Source organism: Abramis brama (assembly GCF_963993115.1).
Source record: "Abramis brama genome assembly, chromosome: 24".
NCBI classification, from domain to species: domain Eukaryota; kingdom Metazoa; phylum Chordata; class Actinopteri; order Cypriniformes; family Leuciscidae; genus Abramis; species Abramis brama.
Window position 1 is genome coordinate 791,089 of NC_139986.1, and position 19,946 is coordinate 811,034.

The following is a 19,946-nucleotide window of genomic DNA, read 5'->3' on the forward strand; positions in this document are numbered from 1 at the left end:
ATCCATCTTTCTTTCTTTCTTTCTTTCTTTCTTTCTTTCTTTTTTTAAACTAATCTTTCTTTCTTTCTTTCTTTCTTTCTTTCTTTCTTTCTTTCTTTATAACTAATCAATTGTTATTTCTTTCTTTCTAACTAATCTATTTTTCTTTCTTTCTAACTAATCCATCTTTCTTTCTTTCTTTCTATCTTTTTTCTAACTAATCTTTCTTTCTTTCTTTCTTTATAACTAATCAATTATTTCTTTCTTTCTAACTAATCTATTTTTCTTTCTTTTTAACTAATCCATCTTTCTTTCTTTCTGACTAATCCATCTTTCTTTCTTTCTAAATAACTAATCCACCTTTCTTTCTTTCTTTCTTTCTTTCTTCCTAATCTTTTCTTTCTTTCTTTCTTTCTTTCTTTCTTTCTTTCTTTCTTTCTTTCTTTCTTTTTTTAAACTAATCTTTCTTTCTTTCTTTCTTTCTTTCTTTCTTTCTTTCTTTCTTTCTTTCTTTCTTTCGAACTAATCTGTCTTTCTTTCTTCCTTTCATTCTTTCTAACTAATCTTTCTTTCTAATCCATCTTTCTAACTAATGTTTCTTTTAACTTATCTTTCTTTCTAACGAATCTATTTTTCTTTCTCTTTCTAAATAATCTTTCTTTCTTTCTAATATTTCTTTCTTTCTAACTAATATTTCTTTCTTTTTCTTTCTAACTAATCTTTTTTCTTTCTTTCTATTACTAATTTATCAATCAAAATTTTAACTTTTTTAAACTTCAAACTACTTAAAACTTCTAACTTTCTTTTAACTTCTTCAAACTCTCTGGTCTGGCTTTCTCAAGCCACCTTAAAGTTTGTCTCAACAAACTTTTTTTTCTAGTTGTAATGTGTTCTTGAAGAACTAAAAGCATGCAGACATGAGTAAATGCAGATGTTTGATGATCCGGTGAGTTATAGTTCAGATAGTGTCGTCTACTGTGTTCAAGGCGGAGGCTGCGTTTTCATGAAGTGGAAAAACTGTGGGTGTAAATAGTGCTTGTTTTTACTTTCTTTCTTTGTTAAGCCTCGGAAAGACTTTGTAGAGAAAAAGTCATTAGCTGGCCTTTCAACAAACTAATCTGTCAGTGTTAATGCTGTTTTTCTTTGGAGGAAATGCATCACACGGGTTTCCAATGACTTAAAAACTGTTATAAATAAACAATTAGTTTTGTCACACTGCCCACAAATATACTCTTGCAACACAGTGGCGAGTATTGCAGAAAAAGAGGAACTAGAGATGGGAAAGATTTCACACACATCACCAACAACATCTTCAGAATGAGGCGGCGATGGATCGAGACTCATCTTTTGTTCTGCTCATGTTCATCCTGACCCGACTCTCAGGTGAGACGATCACACACTCCTCCAGTCTTCTGGCATTTTTCATTCTTCAGCCATAGATCAAAAACTACAATTTATAAAGTCAAGAAGATTAAATATGGTACTGGCATAAAGAATATACAGAAGGGTCAAAAAGTCTCAGACTGTATTCAAAAATCAAAAATAAGAAGGTTTTAGGATTGGGGTGGGGTGGGCTGGAGAGGGGGGTGGGGGATTTAAAGTCTATTAAAGATTTGTCTCTATTTTTTGGATCAAATTGATTTTTTTTATTTATTTTTTAATGTATATTCATGTTAATATAATTTGAAATAAAATGTGTATTAAGGAACAATTAAAATGGCATAAAAAGCCACAGACTTTTAGATTAATTTAATATTTTAATATATTGTAATATTTATTAAAAAATGTAATATATTCATTTTTTAAAGGTGCTCATGATGTCACTATATTTAAAATCTGGGATTCAACGGTATTATGTAATGTTACCTCTTAAGTATTGTATTTCAAATAAGACTAAGGAAGTCCATTTTAAGATCTTACATAAAATATACCCAGTGAATGATACTGTTGCAAAATATATGGATGTTGACAGTTCTTGCTCATTTTGTGGGAATAAGGATGAAACACTGATCCATTTATTTTTCCAATGTGAAAAACTCAAAACTTCTGGAACAGGTTATATCTTCATATTGGCAAGAACCTTGATTCTTCCAAATCCTTTCAATTAAAGGATATAATCTGTTACTATAAAGAAGATAAAGCTAGTACTTCAGTTAATTACATTGTGCATTTTTTTTATTTTGTTTGTTTGGAAAAAAACAAATTATTCACAAGCAGAAATTCTCTAAATCGCAGCCTACTTTTCCGCATTTCTTAATTGAAATTGATACATTATGAAGTCTCTAAGGTTGATTAAAAACAAGAAAAGTGACAGATTCTTGAAATATTCTGATGATATTTTTTGACAATACCACTGTTTCCTCTGTGTATGTCTTTTATTTTATTTTATTTTTTATTTTATTTTAATTTATTTTAATTTATTTATTTTAATATGTGAAGCTTTACATATACTTGATATAATTTAATTCTTGTAGAAGTTCTATTTGTTCTGTCCTTTATATCTGCTTGTTATCTGATACATATTCAATAGAAAAAAAATTTTTAACTCGTGGCCTTCTAGCGGTTAAAAAACAAAACTGCATTTTGTGGAAGAACGTTGTTTCGGTTTTGCTTCGGCTGTGTGAGAATGAATATGAGAGAGAGAGAGAGAGAGAGAGAGAGAGAGAGAGAGAGAGAGAGAGAGAGAGAGAGAGAGAGAGGACTCTCTAGGGAGATACACCTACAGCTCATCTCATGGTTGCTCAACAGTTGACTACATGATCACAGACTTAGATATATTCTCTTTCAGAGCATTCACGGTCAAACCACTAACACCCCTATCGGATCACAGCCAAATTACTCTGTATCTAAAAAGGAAAGAAAATACTAACATAAACCCACAACCCAGTAATTACATATTTGATTATCTGGCAACAATATCTAATCTAAAACCACTAAGAAAAACCATAAGCAAAAACAAAAGAATGAAAAATGGTTTGATTTGGAGTGTAAAAGAATAAAGAAAAATTTAAGACAGCTTGCAAATCAAAAACACAGACAACCAGACGATTCAGATTTACGTCTTCATTATTGTGAAGAGCTTAAAAAATATAAAAATACACTCAGAAAGAAGAAAGAACAGTACATCCAAAATCAGCTCAAAACTATTGAAGAATCTGTCCAATCAAACAGTTTCTGGGACAACTGGAACCTCCTAAATAATAAGAAACATGAAAAAATTACAATACAAGACGGAGACACCTGGAAAAATCACTTTGAACAACTTTATAGCAAATTAGACATGAATATAAAACAAACACAAATATATGAAAAATTAAACCATATAGAAAACATAATTGGCAAACACCAAAATCCACTAGATTACCCAATCACAGAAGAAGAGCTGATGGATAAAATACAGGCTCTGCCAACAAAAAAAGTCAAGAGAACCAGACGGCATCCTTAACGAGATGCTTAAAAACATAAACCCCAAATTCAAATTGGCCATCATGAAACTGTTCAACTTGGTTCTGAGTGTTGGCCATTTCCCTGACACCTGGAATAGAGGACTCATAACGCCCATATTCAAGAGTGGAGACACATCAGACCCCAACCATTACAGAGGCATCTGTGTGAGCAGCGATCTGGGGAAGATGTTCTGCAGCATCATCAACACGAGACTCGTCCACTTCCTCACAGAGCACAGTGTCCTGAGCAAAAGCCAGATCGGAGAGCATCAGATCATATCTTCACCCTGCATACCCTGATCGATAAACACATCAACCAAAACAAAACCAAAATATTTGCTTGCTTTGTAGATTTCCAGAAGGCCTTTGATTTGATTTGGCATGAAGGCCTTCTTTCTAAACTTCTAGAATCAGGTATCGGGGGCAAAACATACAGCATTATAAAAACAATGTACTCAAACAATCAATGTGCAATTAAAATTGGCCATAAACAAACCGAGTTCTTCACTCAAGGGCGGGGTGTGAGACAGGGCTGCCCACTATCACCGACCCTCTTCAACATCTACATTAATGAATTGGCGAAACTCCTAGAAGAATCGGCAGCTCCTGGCCTCACACTTCACGACTCCTCTATGAAGCTCCTGCTGTCTGCGGATGATCTGGTCCTGCTGTCTCCAACAGAAGAGGGTCTACAGCAGAACCTGGACACCCTGCATCAGTTCTGGCAGACCTGGGCCCTGACCATCAACCCAACCAACACTAAAGTAATAACTTTTCAGAAAAGACCCAGATGTCAGGGAAAGGGACACAACTTCACCCTTGGTATGACCAAACTTGATTATGTCACAAGCTACACATACCTCGGGCTGAAGATAAGTGCAAATAGAAACCTAAATTTGGCTGTAAATGAACTGAAAGAGAAAGCAAGAGCATTACCTGACCTACTGGACTGAAACAACACAAAAACAAAGTAAACTAGAATGTTATTTGGCCCTAAATAGAGACTACACAACCGCAGGATACTTGAGTGCAGTGAAGGACTGCACACTCAGAAGAAGAATGACGAGGTACAGACTGAGCAATCACAGCCTAACTGTCGAGACGGGCAGATACAGGCAGAACTCTGTGTGTGTGTGTGTGTGTGTGTGTGTGATACAGACAGAACTGGCTGCCCAGAGAGAGGCGCATCTGCCCGTACTGTGACCAGGGAGAGGTGGAGACAGAGCAACACTTTCTCTCCAGCTCTCCCAACTATGAGGACATTAGAGGGACTTTTTACACAAAATTTGAAATACTTTGCCCTAACTTCCTAAAATTGAACAACAAAACAAAAAGAAAAGAGATTGTATCATACTAGCGGCAAGATACATTGATGCCTGTCACAAAAAGAGAGAGAGTTGACGACTAATCAGTGACTACGTTTACAAGCTGTCAAATATCGGGTTATGGTCGGGTTAAGGTCACTATTTGGGTTTCTGAAACATTCGGAATAACCCGTTTACATGCGTGAGCAGAGAGAGTTACTCCTGTATACATGGAATTTGTAATCAATTGGCAATATCCCGATGTAAACGGCGACGCACGGTTAGCGTCTGGACGTACGGACAACCTTAAGACGCAATATGCGTCATTTCCGATTCTTCTTCCTGTATCCAAAGACAACAACAGCAGCAGCAGTACGCGGATAATGAATAGTACAAATATCGTAATGTAGTGATTACTTTCATTTCAGGCGCTATGGCATTTCTGTGCTGTGTTGGAGATGTTAGCGTGTCTCTAATAAGATCTGTCTCAAACATGATCCCTGCACGATTTAATCTATAGCGTCTTATTAACTCACTGTTATTCATTGTCTGCAACACATTTCTTCTCCCTCTTCGTCTTTCTGACATTTTCTCCTCTGCTAAAGAAACTCTTAAGCCAGGGTGGATGCCACTAAATTGTTGATAACCAGCACCCTTCCCCTATATGATAGCTGAGGCAGCAACCAATTCCATTTAGACAATTTAGCACATACTTTATCTTTTACATTCTCCCAATTCTTTTTTTTAAACTCTCTTTACTTCCTAAATAAATCCCTAAAAATTTAAAACCTATTTTTCCCCATTTTACATTTTCAGGAATAACTGGTAAGTCTTCTGTTGAATGTTCAAGACACCACAAAGCTTCCGTTTTACTCCAATTTAACTTAGCAGATGATGCCTTTTCATATAAACATAGACACTTACTAATTGTGTTTACATCTTTTTGATTCTTGATAAATACAGTGATATCATCTGCGTATGCGGTCAGCTTAATTTCATTATGAATACTGTTTCCTATACATATACCAGACACATTTCTCCTAAATAAACACAACAAAGGTTCGACTACTAATGCATACAACTGACCAGACAAAGGACATCCCTGTCTGATTCCCCTTTGCATTTGAATCTCCTCCAATTTTCACTAAACACGAAGCGTTTGTATGCAAACTCTTAATCCAGGATAAAAAACCATCACCACAACCAAAAGCTCTTAGTGTTCTGAATAAATACTCATGATCTACACGATCAAACGCCTTCTCTTGATCTAATGATAGAAGACCTAAATTGATACCATTTAATTTACAATAATCCAGTAAATCTCTCACTAAAAAAATGTTATCATAAATAGTTCTATCCGGAATACAATATGATTGATCCTTATGAATGATATTGCCCAAAACACACTTCAATCTATTGACCAAAATTTTTGCCAGAATTTTATAGTCAGTAGTGAGGATGGAAACGGGTCTCCAGTTCTTCATGAGAATTATGTCTCCTTTTTTGGGAATAAGAACAAGAACAGCCCTCTGACAACTCCTGGGAAGATACTGTTCCTCATAACATTCCTGTACAACCTTATAGAAGTCTTTATGATTCCCCACATTTTATAGAATTCCCCCGGCAGACCATCAATACCTGGTGCACGACCAGGTTTCAACTGTTGTACTGCTTCAGTCAATTCTTGAAAAGAAAAAACATTGTCCAAACTTTCACGTTGTTTTTCATTAAGAGTAGGAAGTTGTTCAAGCAAGTCCGATGTACTCTGTGAATCACAGTTTTCAGCTCTAAAGAGTTCTGAATAAAAGTCCACAGCAATTTTCCTCATCTTCTTTGGGTCAGACGTTTTAGACCCATCATGTCAGACAATGCATTACACTCTGCTTTTTTGAGACTTTTTCCAGATTAAAAAAATATGTAGTTGGTGCATCCATATCACGTACTGACAAAAAACGTGACCTTATAAGTGCCCCCTTAGCTTGCACTGTAAAAGAGAGGTAAGAGTATTCTTTCTCTCACATAAGTTCTCAGTCATCACAGTATCTGGTTGCATCACCAAATTCGATGTTATCTGTATTATTTCCTTTTCTAATTCGTTGATTTTTCTCTTAATCTGTGTTGTAGAGAAAGGAGAAAACTGTTGACAAAAAATTCTAATTTGTGTTTTTCCCAATTCCCACCACTGAATTAAGTTTTCATATTCACTTTTCTGAGAAACCCAAAAACCCCAAAAACATTTAATTCTGCCAGAAAGACTCGGGAGAATTAATGCTGTAGCATAGACATTTATTAATGAGCTCTGCAAGCAATCAAATTCTTTGGCGGAGGCCCCGTTCATGACTCGAATTCCAGGGGTATTGAATCAGCGACTGCTGACTGAAGATGAAGGCAGGGGCGCCGCTCACCCCCCGAGGCGATGAAGGGGGCCATCTGGTGGTGGTGGGGTGGATGGAAGGGAGGGCGTCTTGAAGACTTCAGGTTGGAGAGGAGAGCCCATTTAGTGATGTTGGGGATGGTGATGGTGGACACCTGGGTGGTCGTGATGGGGGGGGATGGAGGAGAAGATCCGTCTTAGTGGTGGTGGGGAGGAAGGTGGTGGCTGGAGCAACAGCATCTGCGGACTCAGATATGAGTAAGTGCTGCCCTTTTATGCTACAGCAAGAAAATGAATGGGTAGTTGAAGAGGCAATTAGTGACGTAAATGATTGAGTCTCCCTGGCAGAACTTGCGCTAGCTTTATATCTCTCAATAAAGTCTTTCTCCTGTAACAAACGTACATTCAATTTCCAGTAAGGACTTTTGCACTGAGTCTGTGACAAAGTAAAATTACAAGAAACAAAATGATGGTCTGAAAAACTACATGGTACAATGTTCGCAGCCAAAATCCTATTATTAGTTCTCTTACAAACATAGAATCTATCTAATCTAGCTGCACTTATTCTCCCTTGTGATTTTTACCCACGTATATTTTTTTACTTTCAAATTCCTCTCTCTCCACACATCCAACAAATTGTTTTGAAATATAACCTTTTTTAACAAAGCAGACGATTCAAAATCTGGTTCAGTATTATTCCTATCCAATGTAAAATCAACTGTACTATTCCAGTCCTCCTACTATTAGGAAATCATCTGCATTCACATTTCTCAAATATTCTCTCAGTCTTTTAAATAGAATTATTCTATCTGCACTTCTATTTGGAGCATAAATATTAACAAATATAAAATTATATTCATCAATTTTTGTTTTTACAACAAGAAGGCGACCTTTTTCTAATTCTATGCTTGACAAGATATCAACATTGAGGTAAGGTGAAAAAAGTATGGCTACCCCAGCACTTAAATTTGTTCCATGGCTTAAAGAGTAACTGCCCTCCCAACACAATCCCCAATCTGCCTCATTACTCTCATCACTGTGAGTTTCTTGTAAAAAGGTTACATGCGATTCTTTAAGCTTAAGAAACTCCGTTAATAAACCTCGTTTTTCTCTATTCCTCGCTCCGTTAACGTTTAAAGAACTAACTCTTAAGATTTGCATGTTAAAAGAGGGGAAGAGAAACAAGAAAGAAAAGACAGAGAAAGAAAAAGATAAGGGCAGCACCCATAGCCATGTGAACCTATTTATTCTTTCTCTTTCCTTTTAAACTTTTACGAACTACTGTAGCCAGTTTCTTCAAACTAAATCTTTTTTGTTTTGATATGACGTCACTACCTACACTTTTCTGAACACTCATAACTGACCTCAAGAATTTGGCAGCTTCAGGAAAAAACTTCAGGACATCAACTTTCTGTCCTTTTGTTTGATCCAGAAAGTCGTTAACTTCTTACACAGTATACAAATCCCCAGATGATTGACTCAACTCAAACTCAGAAACTTCTGAACAGCTGTCACTATCACATCTTGATTCATCTACACACACATCATCATCATCTTCATCATTCTTAACAAACTGTAAACCACTTCCACTAGCCTTTTCAATTTCCATATCCTTGCCACATATAATACTCTGAACAGCTCCTTCTGAAACACCAAGCACTTTAGAAAAGGAAGAGTCACTCACCTCTGATCTTGACATTGGATCCTTATCTGACTCAACCTGTCCTTCTGAAAGCTGTATGTTCTCAAGGGAATGAGTACGTCCACTGTTGGCTGGGTTTTTATCCTGAGTCTCCTCAATTTGTTTTTCGTTTTGTACTTTTTGTTTTTTATTTTTCGATTGCGCAGGCGTCTCTTTTACCAGCGTGGGTCTTTTTTCGGTTTTGTCAGTTTTACCGCGATCCGACTGAATTCTCATTTCATTGTTTTCAGTCTCTGCACTTTTCTCCTCGTTTTGTTTTCTGTGAGGACAAAACAATTTCTTGTGACCTAAGTCCCCACATTCAAAACATCTCATACTTTCCGTTGTTGCGAAAATCATGTAAGAGCTTTCACCGTGTTGTATACGGAAAGACACTTCCAAAAACTTTGTCGGTGCTTGCAAAAACATGAAAACCTGTCTCCGAAAAGACGTTACGTGCTTCAGTGCCTCGTTCTTACAGCCGAGCGGAACAGCTCTAATTGTACTCGCAAATTTTCCAAAGCAACTTAGTTCTTTTATAATCGCTTCGTTTTTTATGAACGGGGGCTCATTCGAGATGATGACACGCGTCGCAGGGGAACGCAGAGGTGTCACCTGCACAAACGTGTCCGACATTTCTATTCCACTCTCCACAAGCACATTCACAAATTTCTCTTCTTCTAAAAACACAACAACGGCCTTATTCATCCTAGACGCCGAAACAATTATCATGGCCAACAACCTTTCCCATAGCCATAAGTACATCCTCCGCTCCACCATACAAATTTGATCGGGAAAACATTTGCATCCATTTCCAATGGAGAAAACCGGCGTTCCCTCATTAGAAGGCGAGGCCATGTTTATCGTCCACGAATGGATGCAAACAAAATAAAAAACAAGATCTTACCACTTCACAAATTATTTAAAACTAAGGTGAGAAAAAAACCCCCATAAAGTATGGAAAAAAAGAGAAATAATTAAAGATCAATCAAACCCCTCACACTCCTCACCACGCCAAACACGCACATGCGTACAAGAGAGAGAAAGAAAGACAGAGAGAGAGAGAGAGACAGAGACAGAGAGAGAGAGAGAGACAGAGAGAGAGAGACAGAGAGAGAGAGAGAGAGAGGGACAGAGAGAGAGAGACAGAGAGAGAGAGAGAGAGGGACAGAGAGAGAGAGAGAGATTGTCCTGTTGCTCATAAATCATTGACTGCTAGTCTTCAGAGATATACCAGTTGTACCAGACACACACGAGTATCACGATTCTGGGTTTGTTCTTGTCATGCTTCATGTTTGTCATGTGATTCCCTGTTTGTCATGTGATCCTGCCATGTGTCTTGTCATTGGTTAAGTGTCTGCTCATTGTTCACAGGTGTCCCTTGTCTTGTCTTTAGTCTGTGTATTAATGTCTAGTATTAATTCCTGTAACCACTGTTGTGCGAGTTTATGTTCATAGCTTTTTGTCTTGTTTCATGTCATGCTTTTGTTTCATGTTTTTGGATTATGTTGTCAGTAAAGCTGCACTTGGGTTCTCAAGGCTTGCCTTCAGTGGATACTTCTTACAACGAGTTTATGTGTTCAATACAACACCATCATCTCCTGATGAGAAGCAACACCTTCATCTCTGTGACACTCGTACAGCAGAGGGTTGTTCCATAAAACAAGATTAGAATACAAGCCAGGCTTATTTTGGTTAGTCAGACTTATTGTCGGTTGATTCTGTTTCATAAAGCAAACTTAAAATAGTTTGACCTCAGTTACTCTGGCAACTTATGCTGGGAAACTAGCCTGGTCCAGGGCAGGCTAACTGTCAGGCTAAGAAACGCGTGCACACGCAGTTATCTAGACTAGATACACCTGGATCAAATTAGTGGGATTGCGTGAACTTGAATTACCTTTTATGAAACCGCTTTAGCCCCAACTTATTTGTTAGGTTTATTCAAGTCGGGTTTTGGAGTTTAATCCCCGCTTTTCTTAGCATCTTTTATGGAACAACCCTCAGTTCTCCTCCTGAAGCCGAGCTGATGTTGATTCTTGTTTTATTACGAGCTCGGTCTGTTCTCTTTTCTCCGATCAGATGTCTTATTCTCTTTATCAGATTAATGTCTGGTGTGGGTTTGGAGCGAATGCCTTTAAAAAAGTATTTTTTAACCAACAGAAACTTCTCGTCAGTGCTTCTGTCTCCTGCTCTTTTCTCACTCTGTCTGCTTTCCCCTGGGTTCTGTGTGTAGGAAACAGGGTTTTGTTTCAGTTCTGCGCTCATGATCCGCAGATTCCCCGTGTCCCGGCACAGATGTTTGGATGAGGTTGAGTGTTGGCTTTCTCAAAACGTGCGTTTTTGAATGCAGATTCAGCAGAGGAGATGTTTGTCCCTCTGTTTCTCCTGTGAGGAGTTTGACAGTTCTCTGAAGTTTAATAAGCACATTATCTCTGGGATCGGTTCTAGTCTTTCATCTCTGCTTGCTAAAATTAAGCCGTTTCTATCCGAGAATTCTCTGGAAGTTGCAATCCCTGCTTTTATTATGGCTAGGCTGCATTATTGCAACTGCATCTACTATGGTAAATCTAAGTCTCACATTTCTTGTTTACGAGTGATTCAAAATGCAGATGCACATTTTCTGAAAGGATGTAAATGTCTCTCTCCTTCTGAAAGATCTACACTGGTTGCCGTTAATTATAGAATTGAGTTTAAAATCCTATTACTTGTCTATAAATCTTTAATCAAACGTCGAGTTATCTGTCTATTTTACTCCTCCGCTATAATCCCTCACTAACGTCTGAAGGTTCACGAACTCACTGTGTCGGCGCTGTAAGAGAGGCTTTCTGTGATTTGCTTCCAAAACACATTTACTGAGGGCTTTCTCTGCACTCACACTCTGGGCCCTATTTTAACGATCTGAAACACAAGTATCAAGCGCGAAACGCAAGTAACTTTGTGGGCGGATCTCGGGCGCTGTTGCTATTATACCGGCGGGATAAATGACTCTAAAATGTGTTGGTCTGAAGTCGCTTCATTACTCATAGGTGTGGTTTGGGCGTAACGTGAAATAAACCAATCAGAGCGTCATCTCACATTCCCTTTAAGAGCAGGCGCGCTTGTTCCATGGCGGATTGCTGTTATAACGGCGGATTTGCCAGGAGCGGTTCACAGCCGAGGAGACCGACGTCATTTTTTATTATGATTTATGCCTATTTTTTCACATCTTCAATGATTTCCCTCATGTGGAATATTTTTCCTTGTAATAATGTATGTTTTGATAAAATGGAACTGCTGCTTCTGTGTAGATGAGAGAATCAAAGTGTGTGTGTGTTGTGCACTCGCTACATTGATCATGGCCAAGCATGCGTCCTTAAAATAGCATCTGAATAACATGCGCAACGCGCCACTGACTTTAGACTAGGTTTCTCCTGGTCTGTGATGGAATTGTTTTCTGAACCTGCAAAATAGCACCAGGGAACGTTTGTGCCGGATCACGCCTCCTCTCTTCGCTGAACTGCCCCCGGGAGCGCAAGTTCATTCCCTAATTTACCGACGTGCGTCTGTGGAGGGAAGAGTCCGCTGTGCATCGGGTGAGAAATAGGAATGACACATGCGTCGCTGTACAAAGTCTATTGCGCTGGGTGCGAGATAGGGCCATAGTGTCCTAAAACATTGCTCTTCATTGGCTTTTGTTTTGTTCTTCTCTGTTTCCTTTTATCCGTTATCTTATAATCTTTTTATTTTGTATTGTCCAGAGCTTTGGTCCGGCTTGTTGCTGTTATTAAATGTGCTGAAGAAATAAACTGAACTGACTCATTATTTTAATTTTGTTCATTTTGAACAAAGAAAGTTATATGTATTTATTTGAATATATGTTGAAATAAATCAAAATAGCATAAAAAGCCACAGACTTTGGATTAATTGAATATTTGAATATATAATTTCTCTTTCGTCAGGTGCTCAGAACGTCAGTACGGTCAGGAACGTCTCAGTTCAGAGCGGACAGTCTATCATAATTCCTTGTTTATATAAACAAGAGCTGGGGAGTGATCGTGTCAAGATCCTGACGGTCCACATGGATGATGTCCGGGAGTCGGCTTGTTTCTCCTGTCCTGCTCGCATTTCTCGCAGAGCTGATCAACAGGAACACTTCTTCCTGGAGGTCACACCAGGTCAGACTCTCACACACACACACACACACACACATGCACACACACACACACGTCTGGTTCACTATCTTTGTGGGGACTCTCCATAGACTTAATAGTTTTTATACTGTACAAACTGTATATTCTATCTCCTTACACTAACCCTACCCCTACCCATCACACACACACACACACACACACACACACACACACACACTAACCCTACCCCTAAACCTCCCCATCACAGAAAACTTTCTGCATTTTTACATTTAAAAAAAAAACTCATTCTGTATGATTTATAAGCTTGTGTACCTCAGTTTAGGTCCCCACTGTGACACGAGTCCCCATGAGTCTGTGTGCATTCAGGTTGAAGTCCCCACCAGGATAGAAAAACATGAACACACACACACACGCGCGCACACACACACGCGCACACACACACACACACACACACACTCTAACACACACTCACACACACACACACACACACACACACACACACACACACACCCTAACACACACTCACGCACACACACACTCACACACACACACACACACACACACTCACACACACACACACTCACACACACACACCTCACTTTATTTCTCTGAACATCGGGGACAGGAGAGCTGTCAGTCAGTAGCCTACATGTGAAACTAGTGTTACTTATTTGAAAAAGTAATGCTTTACTTTACTAGTTATTTAAAGATTAGTTAAAAAGTAATCTGATTACGTAGGCTAACTGAAATTACTTGTAATGAGTTCCAAAAACAACGATGAAATAGAGTATAAATAACATTATTATTATTATTGGCACACATCTGCTGAGTGAAGACTGTGTCCTCCAGACTCGCCGAGGCTGTATGTGGAGCGCCAGAGCGAGAGCGGGTCTGAGGGCGGCAGTGTGTCCGTCTCCTGCTTTCACCGCGAGAAAATTAAGGTCTCGTGGTGTAAGTTCGCCGGCGGCTGCGTGACGGTGCCGTCCGGGACTTTAGACGGAGCCTCGGTCGAGATCAGACAAGAAGAGAGACGCACGACTGTGAAGATGAGCAAACTGAGGATGAACAACACGGGCTGGTACCTGTGCTCCACACCCCATCTGCAGATGCCGGTTCACATCACTGTACATGACGAGGAGATCACCGCCCGCAAGAGGTGAGAACACACACACACACACACACACACACACACACACACACAGATCATCCTCTCCGTCTTCTGCTTCAAACTCACATCATCCCTGTGACTGTCATCAGAAATAATGTCTTCAGTGTTAAGATTTCAATAATTCAACACACGTTCACAGGTTATTTATTATGATTTTTTTAGTGTAGTGTTTTATTTAATCGTTTATTTTATTATTTTAATTTTCAATTTTAGGATTGAATTTCTTGAATTATTAGCTTTTCATCAACTCTAAACTAACCCCAGTTTATGAAACCATGCTTTAGTGCTTTAGTAGATATTATAAATAATGTCAAAGCTGCTCTTTTTCATATGATCAATGCAGATTTCAAAATACAAAAGTAAAATAAATCATATAATAGCCTGTTGCTTACGGTTGCTATTTGGATGCATGATATTCTCTTCATTTTTGTGAATATTTGTCAAAATATCTAGAATTAACGTCATGTAGTTTTGGAAGGACGTGTGGGTGAGGAGATAATCACAGAATATTAAACTGTTATGTCCATTTGAATTTGAGAACTTCCAATAGTACATCTGTGGCTTTTTGTTTCTCGTTTTTACAAAAATATTATCATTGACATTATGCCATTTTCATGTATGTATGCAGTTATTCAAAAGCTGAAATATGTCTTTATTCTGTTGTATTGTAGGACGGCTGTTCTGTTTCTGTTGCCTGTGGTCGTGGAAACCCTCCTGATCATGATCATTTGCTCAGGACTGAAACTAAAAGAAAGTAAGTTTTTCTGTGAATAAATACATGAGGTCAAGGTTCTCTCAAACTCTCCCAGTAACATAAATTAAACATTATTAGGACTCTAATAAAATGTTGGCACAAAAATATTATTTATATCATTTAAGGAAGTTTTTTTCCCGAAACATTTTATTTGGATGTTAATTTAACGTTTTTTAAATGTTGCTTTCAGAACGTTCAGAGAACATTCAAAAGTAACATTCCATAATGTTTGAAGAATGAAACAATGTAACGTTCGTTTAATGTTCACATAACCGAGAATTTCTTTTTTAAACCACTGAAAACGCTGGATGTTTGGAACGTTCAGAGAAATAATGTTTTCATAACTTTGTTTTACATTTGTTCTTAAAACATTTTGTTGTTGTCTGGCAAACCATAATGGACATGTTACAGGTTTATAGCCACAACTGTTTTAAACTGAACCTATTCTTTCAGGATTCTTGAAACCTGTGAATCCAGCAGAGGAAGGGCAGTACGTGATGATGCACCGGAAACGATCCTCACACGTGAGTTCAGAAGCATCGCTTCTTCATCATCATCTTCATCTTCATCTTCATCACGTGTTTCTGTCTGCATCACACATTGATTCAGCATTAGTTTTGGGATCCTCCTGGGAAAAACTTTTGTACTACATTCAAAGGAACAACAGATCGAACAGATTCACAGAAACCTGAATCTCATGAATGTCTGTTGCTGTTTGTGTTCTTGCAGTCTCAAGTCTGCAGTGAAGAAGCTTACGAGATCATGGCTGAACTCACAGCAAACACTGAGGTACGTCTACTGCTATACTATAGTGAAACACCACTGAAATACCTCAGTGTGTGTGTGCGTGCGCGTGCGTGTGTGTGTGGGTGCGCGTGTGCGTGCGTGCATTTGTGTCATTTTTGTATTGGAAAGGAAAAAAAAATGCTTTAAAATACTTATAAAATTGGTTAATCTGATCTTTTGAATGACTGAGTCTTGTGTTTGTCTTCTAGCGCCGGGCAGAGTCAGATTATGTGAACATCAGGGAGACGTGACTGTGAGTCTGTTTATTAATATCTACTATTGGTCAATAAATCAGTAGTTTCTGCATGAAAATCTTTTCCATTTATTCAAAGCTGTATTCATTAAACTAAATCCCCTGATCTTATGAATTATTATTTAGAAGCTGGAACTTCCGTTCAAAAGTTTGGGTTCGATCAGATGTTTTAATGTGTCTGAAAGAGTCTCTTCTGCTCACCAAATCTGCATTTGTTTGATCAAAAATTCAGTAAAAACAGTGAAATATTATTCCAATGTAAATCATCTGTTTTCTATGTATATATACACTCACCTAAAGGATTATTAGGAACACCTGTTCAATTTCTCATTAATGCAATTATCTAATCAACCAATCACATGGCAGTTGCTTCAATGCATTTGGGGGTGTGGTCCTGGTCAAGACAATCTCCTGAACTCCAAACTGAATGTCAGAATGGGAAAGAAAGGTGATCTAAGCAATTTTGAGCGTGGCATGGTTGTTGGTGCCAGACGGGCCGGTCTGAGTATTTCACAATCTGCTCAGTTACTGGGATTTTCACGCACAACCATTTCTAGGGTTTACAAAGAATGGTGTGAAAAGGGAAAAACATCCAGTATGCGGCAGTCCTGTGGGCGAAAATGCCTTGTTGATGCTAGAGGTCAGAGGAGAATGGGCCGACTGATTCAAGCTGATAGAAGAGCAACTTTGACTGAAATAACCACTCGTTACAACCGAGGTATGCAGCAAAGCATTTGTGAAGCCACAACACGCACAACCTTGAGGCGGATGGCCTACAACAGCAGAAGACCCCACTGGGTACCACTCATCTCCACTACAAATAGGAAAAAGAGGCTACAATTTGCACGAGCTCACCAAAATTGGACAGTTGAAGACTGGAAAAATGTTGCCTGGTCTGATGAGTCTCGATTTCTGTTGAGACATTCAGATGGTAGAGTCAGAATTTGGCGTAAACAGAATGAGAACATGGATCCATCATGCCTTGTTACCACTGTGCAGGCTGGTGGTGGTGGTGTAATGGTGTGGGGGATGTTTTCTTGGCACACTTTAGGCCCCTTAGTGCCAATTGGGCATTGTTTAAATGCCACGGCCTACCTGAGCATTGTTTCTGACCATGTCCATCCCTTTATGACCACCATGTACCCATCCTCTGATGGCTACTTCCAGCAGGATAATGCACCATGTCACAAAGCTCGAATCATTTCAAATTGGTTTCTTGAACATGACAATGAGTTCACTGTACTAAAATGGCCCCCACAGTCACCAGATCTCAACCCAATAGAGCATCTCTGGGATGTGGTGGAACGGGAGCTTCGTGCCCTGGATGTGCATCCCACAAATCTCCATCAACTGCAAGATGCTATCCTATCAATATGGGCCAACATTTCTAAAGAATGCTTTCAGCACCTTGTTGAATCAATGCCACGTAGAATTAAGGCAGTTCTGAAGGCGAAAGGGGGTCAAACACAGTATTAGTATGGTGTTCCTAATAATCCTTTAGGTGAGTGTATAGTAAAGTGTAATTTATTCCTGTGATCAAAGCTGAATTTTCAGCATCATTACTCCAGTCTTCAGTGTCACATGATCCTTCAGAAATCATTCTAATATGATGATTTGATGATCAAGAAACATTTATGATTATTGTCAATGTCATATTTCTGTGGGAAGTGTGATACATTTTATTTTTCAGAATTCTTTGATGAACAGAAGGTTCAAAAGAACAGCATTTATTTGAAATAGAATCTCTTGTCTAGACATTATAAATGTCTTTACTGTCACTTTTGATCAGTTTAATTAGTCCTTGATGAATAAAAAGTATATTTCTTTAAAAAAAGATCACTTAGAAAAGTATATAAATAAATACGTGATACTTGTTTGCTGTAGTTAGGATCAGAATGACTTTTCTGATTGTGTGTCTTGATTTTGTCTTGATTTGTGTTTTATCTCATTAGGCGACATCAGGAATGGAGGAATCCACTGATTCACTGGAGTCTTCCCTGAAGCCTCAGCAAGCCTGAGCGCTAACGGCACTGTGGAGAGAAGGCAGGGATATCGTCCTGTGTCACTGCTGTCATGACAGGCTCAGTCCTCCAGGGGGCCTCAGAGACATTCAACATCATTCATCATCATCATCATCATTCATCATCGTGCTGTTTGCTTTCAAGTGTGTGTGTGTGTGTGTGTGTGTGTCTTTTTAATAGGTGCTTCAACATGACCTATGATTACCATAACTCTGTTTCTAGATAACAGTATTTTCACAGTTCATAAATAGTGCAATTTTATGGAAGCCCATTTCTGCAATATAAGAAAAAAACATGCGTTTCTAAATCACAGCTATAAGATAAAAATCGAAATGATGACATAAATCAAAATTCTGACTTAAAAGCCATAATTATCACATAAAAAGTCATAATTATAACATAGAAAGTCCTAGTTTTTATCTTAGAATTTATTTTGTTTTTATTTAAAATTATGACTTAGTATGTCATTAGTTGTCAAGCGTACCTGTACCTGTACTCCTGGTGCCACGTACAACAAATGTAGAAGCAAGTGTCCGTCTTTTGTGCGGTAGCGGTGTGTTCAGTTCCGCTAAATATAATATACCCTTCATCAAAGGTTTCTTTACAACATGCTTTTAGAAGCATCGCAGTCATGTCTGATGAGCGCGCGATCTAGTGGCCAATCACAGGTGCTCAGAATCCACTTAACCAATGAAAATGCACAAAGGGTAAACACAATGTAAATTCATTTTACATTTAAGACAGATTTTGTTATTATAACGGGAGTTTTCGCGAGAGTGAGTGCAGAGTTCAGTGAGCTTGTGCTTTAGAGACTGACAGGAGCCGTTCAATCCTTCTTAAACGCAGTCAAACACGCGATTGGTAAACACGATTCATCGATAGCGTAACTCTGACCCCTCTGGCTTGCCATATCTCACGCATGACACGCGATGCTTAAGTTAGAAGCATTTCATCTCTCTAGGCCTCGAGTGTGTTTAGTCGTTCCTCTGAGTCTCGGTTGTTCTGTGATGATAAAGGAAAGGCTTTTCTCTTGCTTTCTGTGTCAATCTCAATACAAGTTTAGTTTCTCATGCTGCTCAAAATACGACAAAGTTCCTGGACTGAGAATCGTGTTTAGATGCTGATAACCAACGGGCGACATAACTTCAACCTTTATGTCATTAAATTAAGACTTTTAATATCATAATTCTGACTTTACCAAAGCATGATTACCAAAGCATGATTTCCCCCCTGAAGTGACAGAAACGGGCTTCCATACAATGAACATGTTGATTATGCCACACTTAAAAAATAAAACCTGGTAAAGTCTGGCAGCTGAGACAGATTCTGCTCTATTACAGGAGATATCTGTAAAACTATTTATTTGTATTTTTTCAATGTATTTTATTGTATAATGACAAAACAGGCTAATTCTGTAAAAAATTACAGAACATTATAGCTGTAAAATTATATTTATTTCTAACGGTGCAGCGGTTAATATTTAAGAATTGAATTTGATTAATTCTGAGAGCATATATGCTTATCTCTCTATGAATGATGTATGATTATTGATTAATGCTGATAAACTTGATAAACTTTGATATTTTATGAAGAAAATGTGAGTGACAACAACAATGTTCCCATTATTGTGAATGTCAGAAACTTTCTTTCCTACTTTTGTGAAAAACTAATTGTTTGAAATGTGAAGTTTAATGTATACTTTAAATCTTAAAAATCTATTTTTAAAAAACTGTACTTGCTGAAAATATATTAATAAAATAAAAGGTGACTTTTTACACTTTCATGACTATGATTTTTAAAGTGGTGAAAATCCAGCTTTTAATGTTGTTTATGTGTGTATGTGGTGTTTTTAATATGCTTTAAGACACACCATGTGTAAATTCATAAGTCGACAGCATTGCTGAGTATTTCCTCCTTAAAACTGCAGTGAACCAAAGACAGTCTCAAAAACACGCTTTGAAATCGCTGGTGTTTCTGACGTCACAAACTACCTTGTAACCAATCAGATCAACGTGTGATCGTCAACCAGTGGATCTCTGAGCTGAGTGAG

General features: G+C 38.2%; 1 protein-coding gene across 1 annotated transcript; it reads left to right on the forward strand.

The window, feature by feature from the left end:
- Positions 1-1,206: 1,206 nt before the first annotated feature.
- LOC311075027 (uncharacterized protein) lies at positions 1,207-19,669 on the forward strand. Its single transcript, XM_084102082.1, has 8 exons — positions 1,207-1,362; positions 12,723-12,938; positions 13,764-14,070; positions 14,754-14,836; positions 15,290-15,360; positions 15,566-15,625; positions 15,832-15,875; positions 17,828-19,669. The coding sequence occupies exons 1-7, from the start codon at positions 1,308-1,310 to the stop codon at positions 15,871-15,873; spliced, it is 834 nt and encodes a 277-aa protein (XP_083958208.1). The 5' UTR covers positions 1,207-1,307; the 3' UTR covers positions 15,874-15,875; positions 17,828-19,669.
- Positions 19,670-19,946: the final 277 nt, after the last annotated feature.

What these genes read in the sequence shown, in the direction of transcription:
- LOC311075027 (XM_084102082.1), top strand. Translation starts at nt 1,308, where the DNA reads ATGGATCGAGACTCATCTTTTGTTCTGCTCATGTTCATCCTGACCCGA. An exon ending in CATCCTGACCCGACTCTCAG is followed by an intron (nt 1,363 to 12,722) that starts GTGAGACGATCA and finishes CTCTTTCGTCAG; the next exon opens with GTGCTCAGAACGTCAGTACG. An exon ending in GAGATCACCGCCCGCAAGAG is followed by an intron (nt 14,071 to 14,753) that starts GTGAGAACACAC and finishes GTTGTATTGTAG; the next exon opens with GACGGCTGTTCTGTTTCTGT.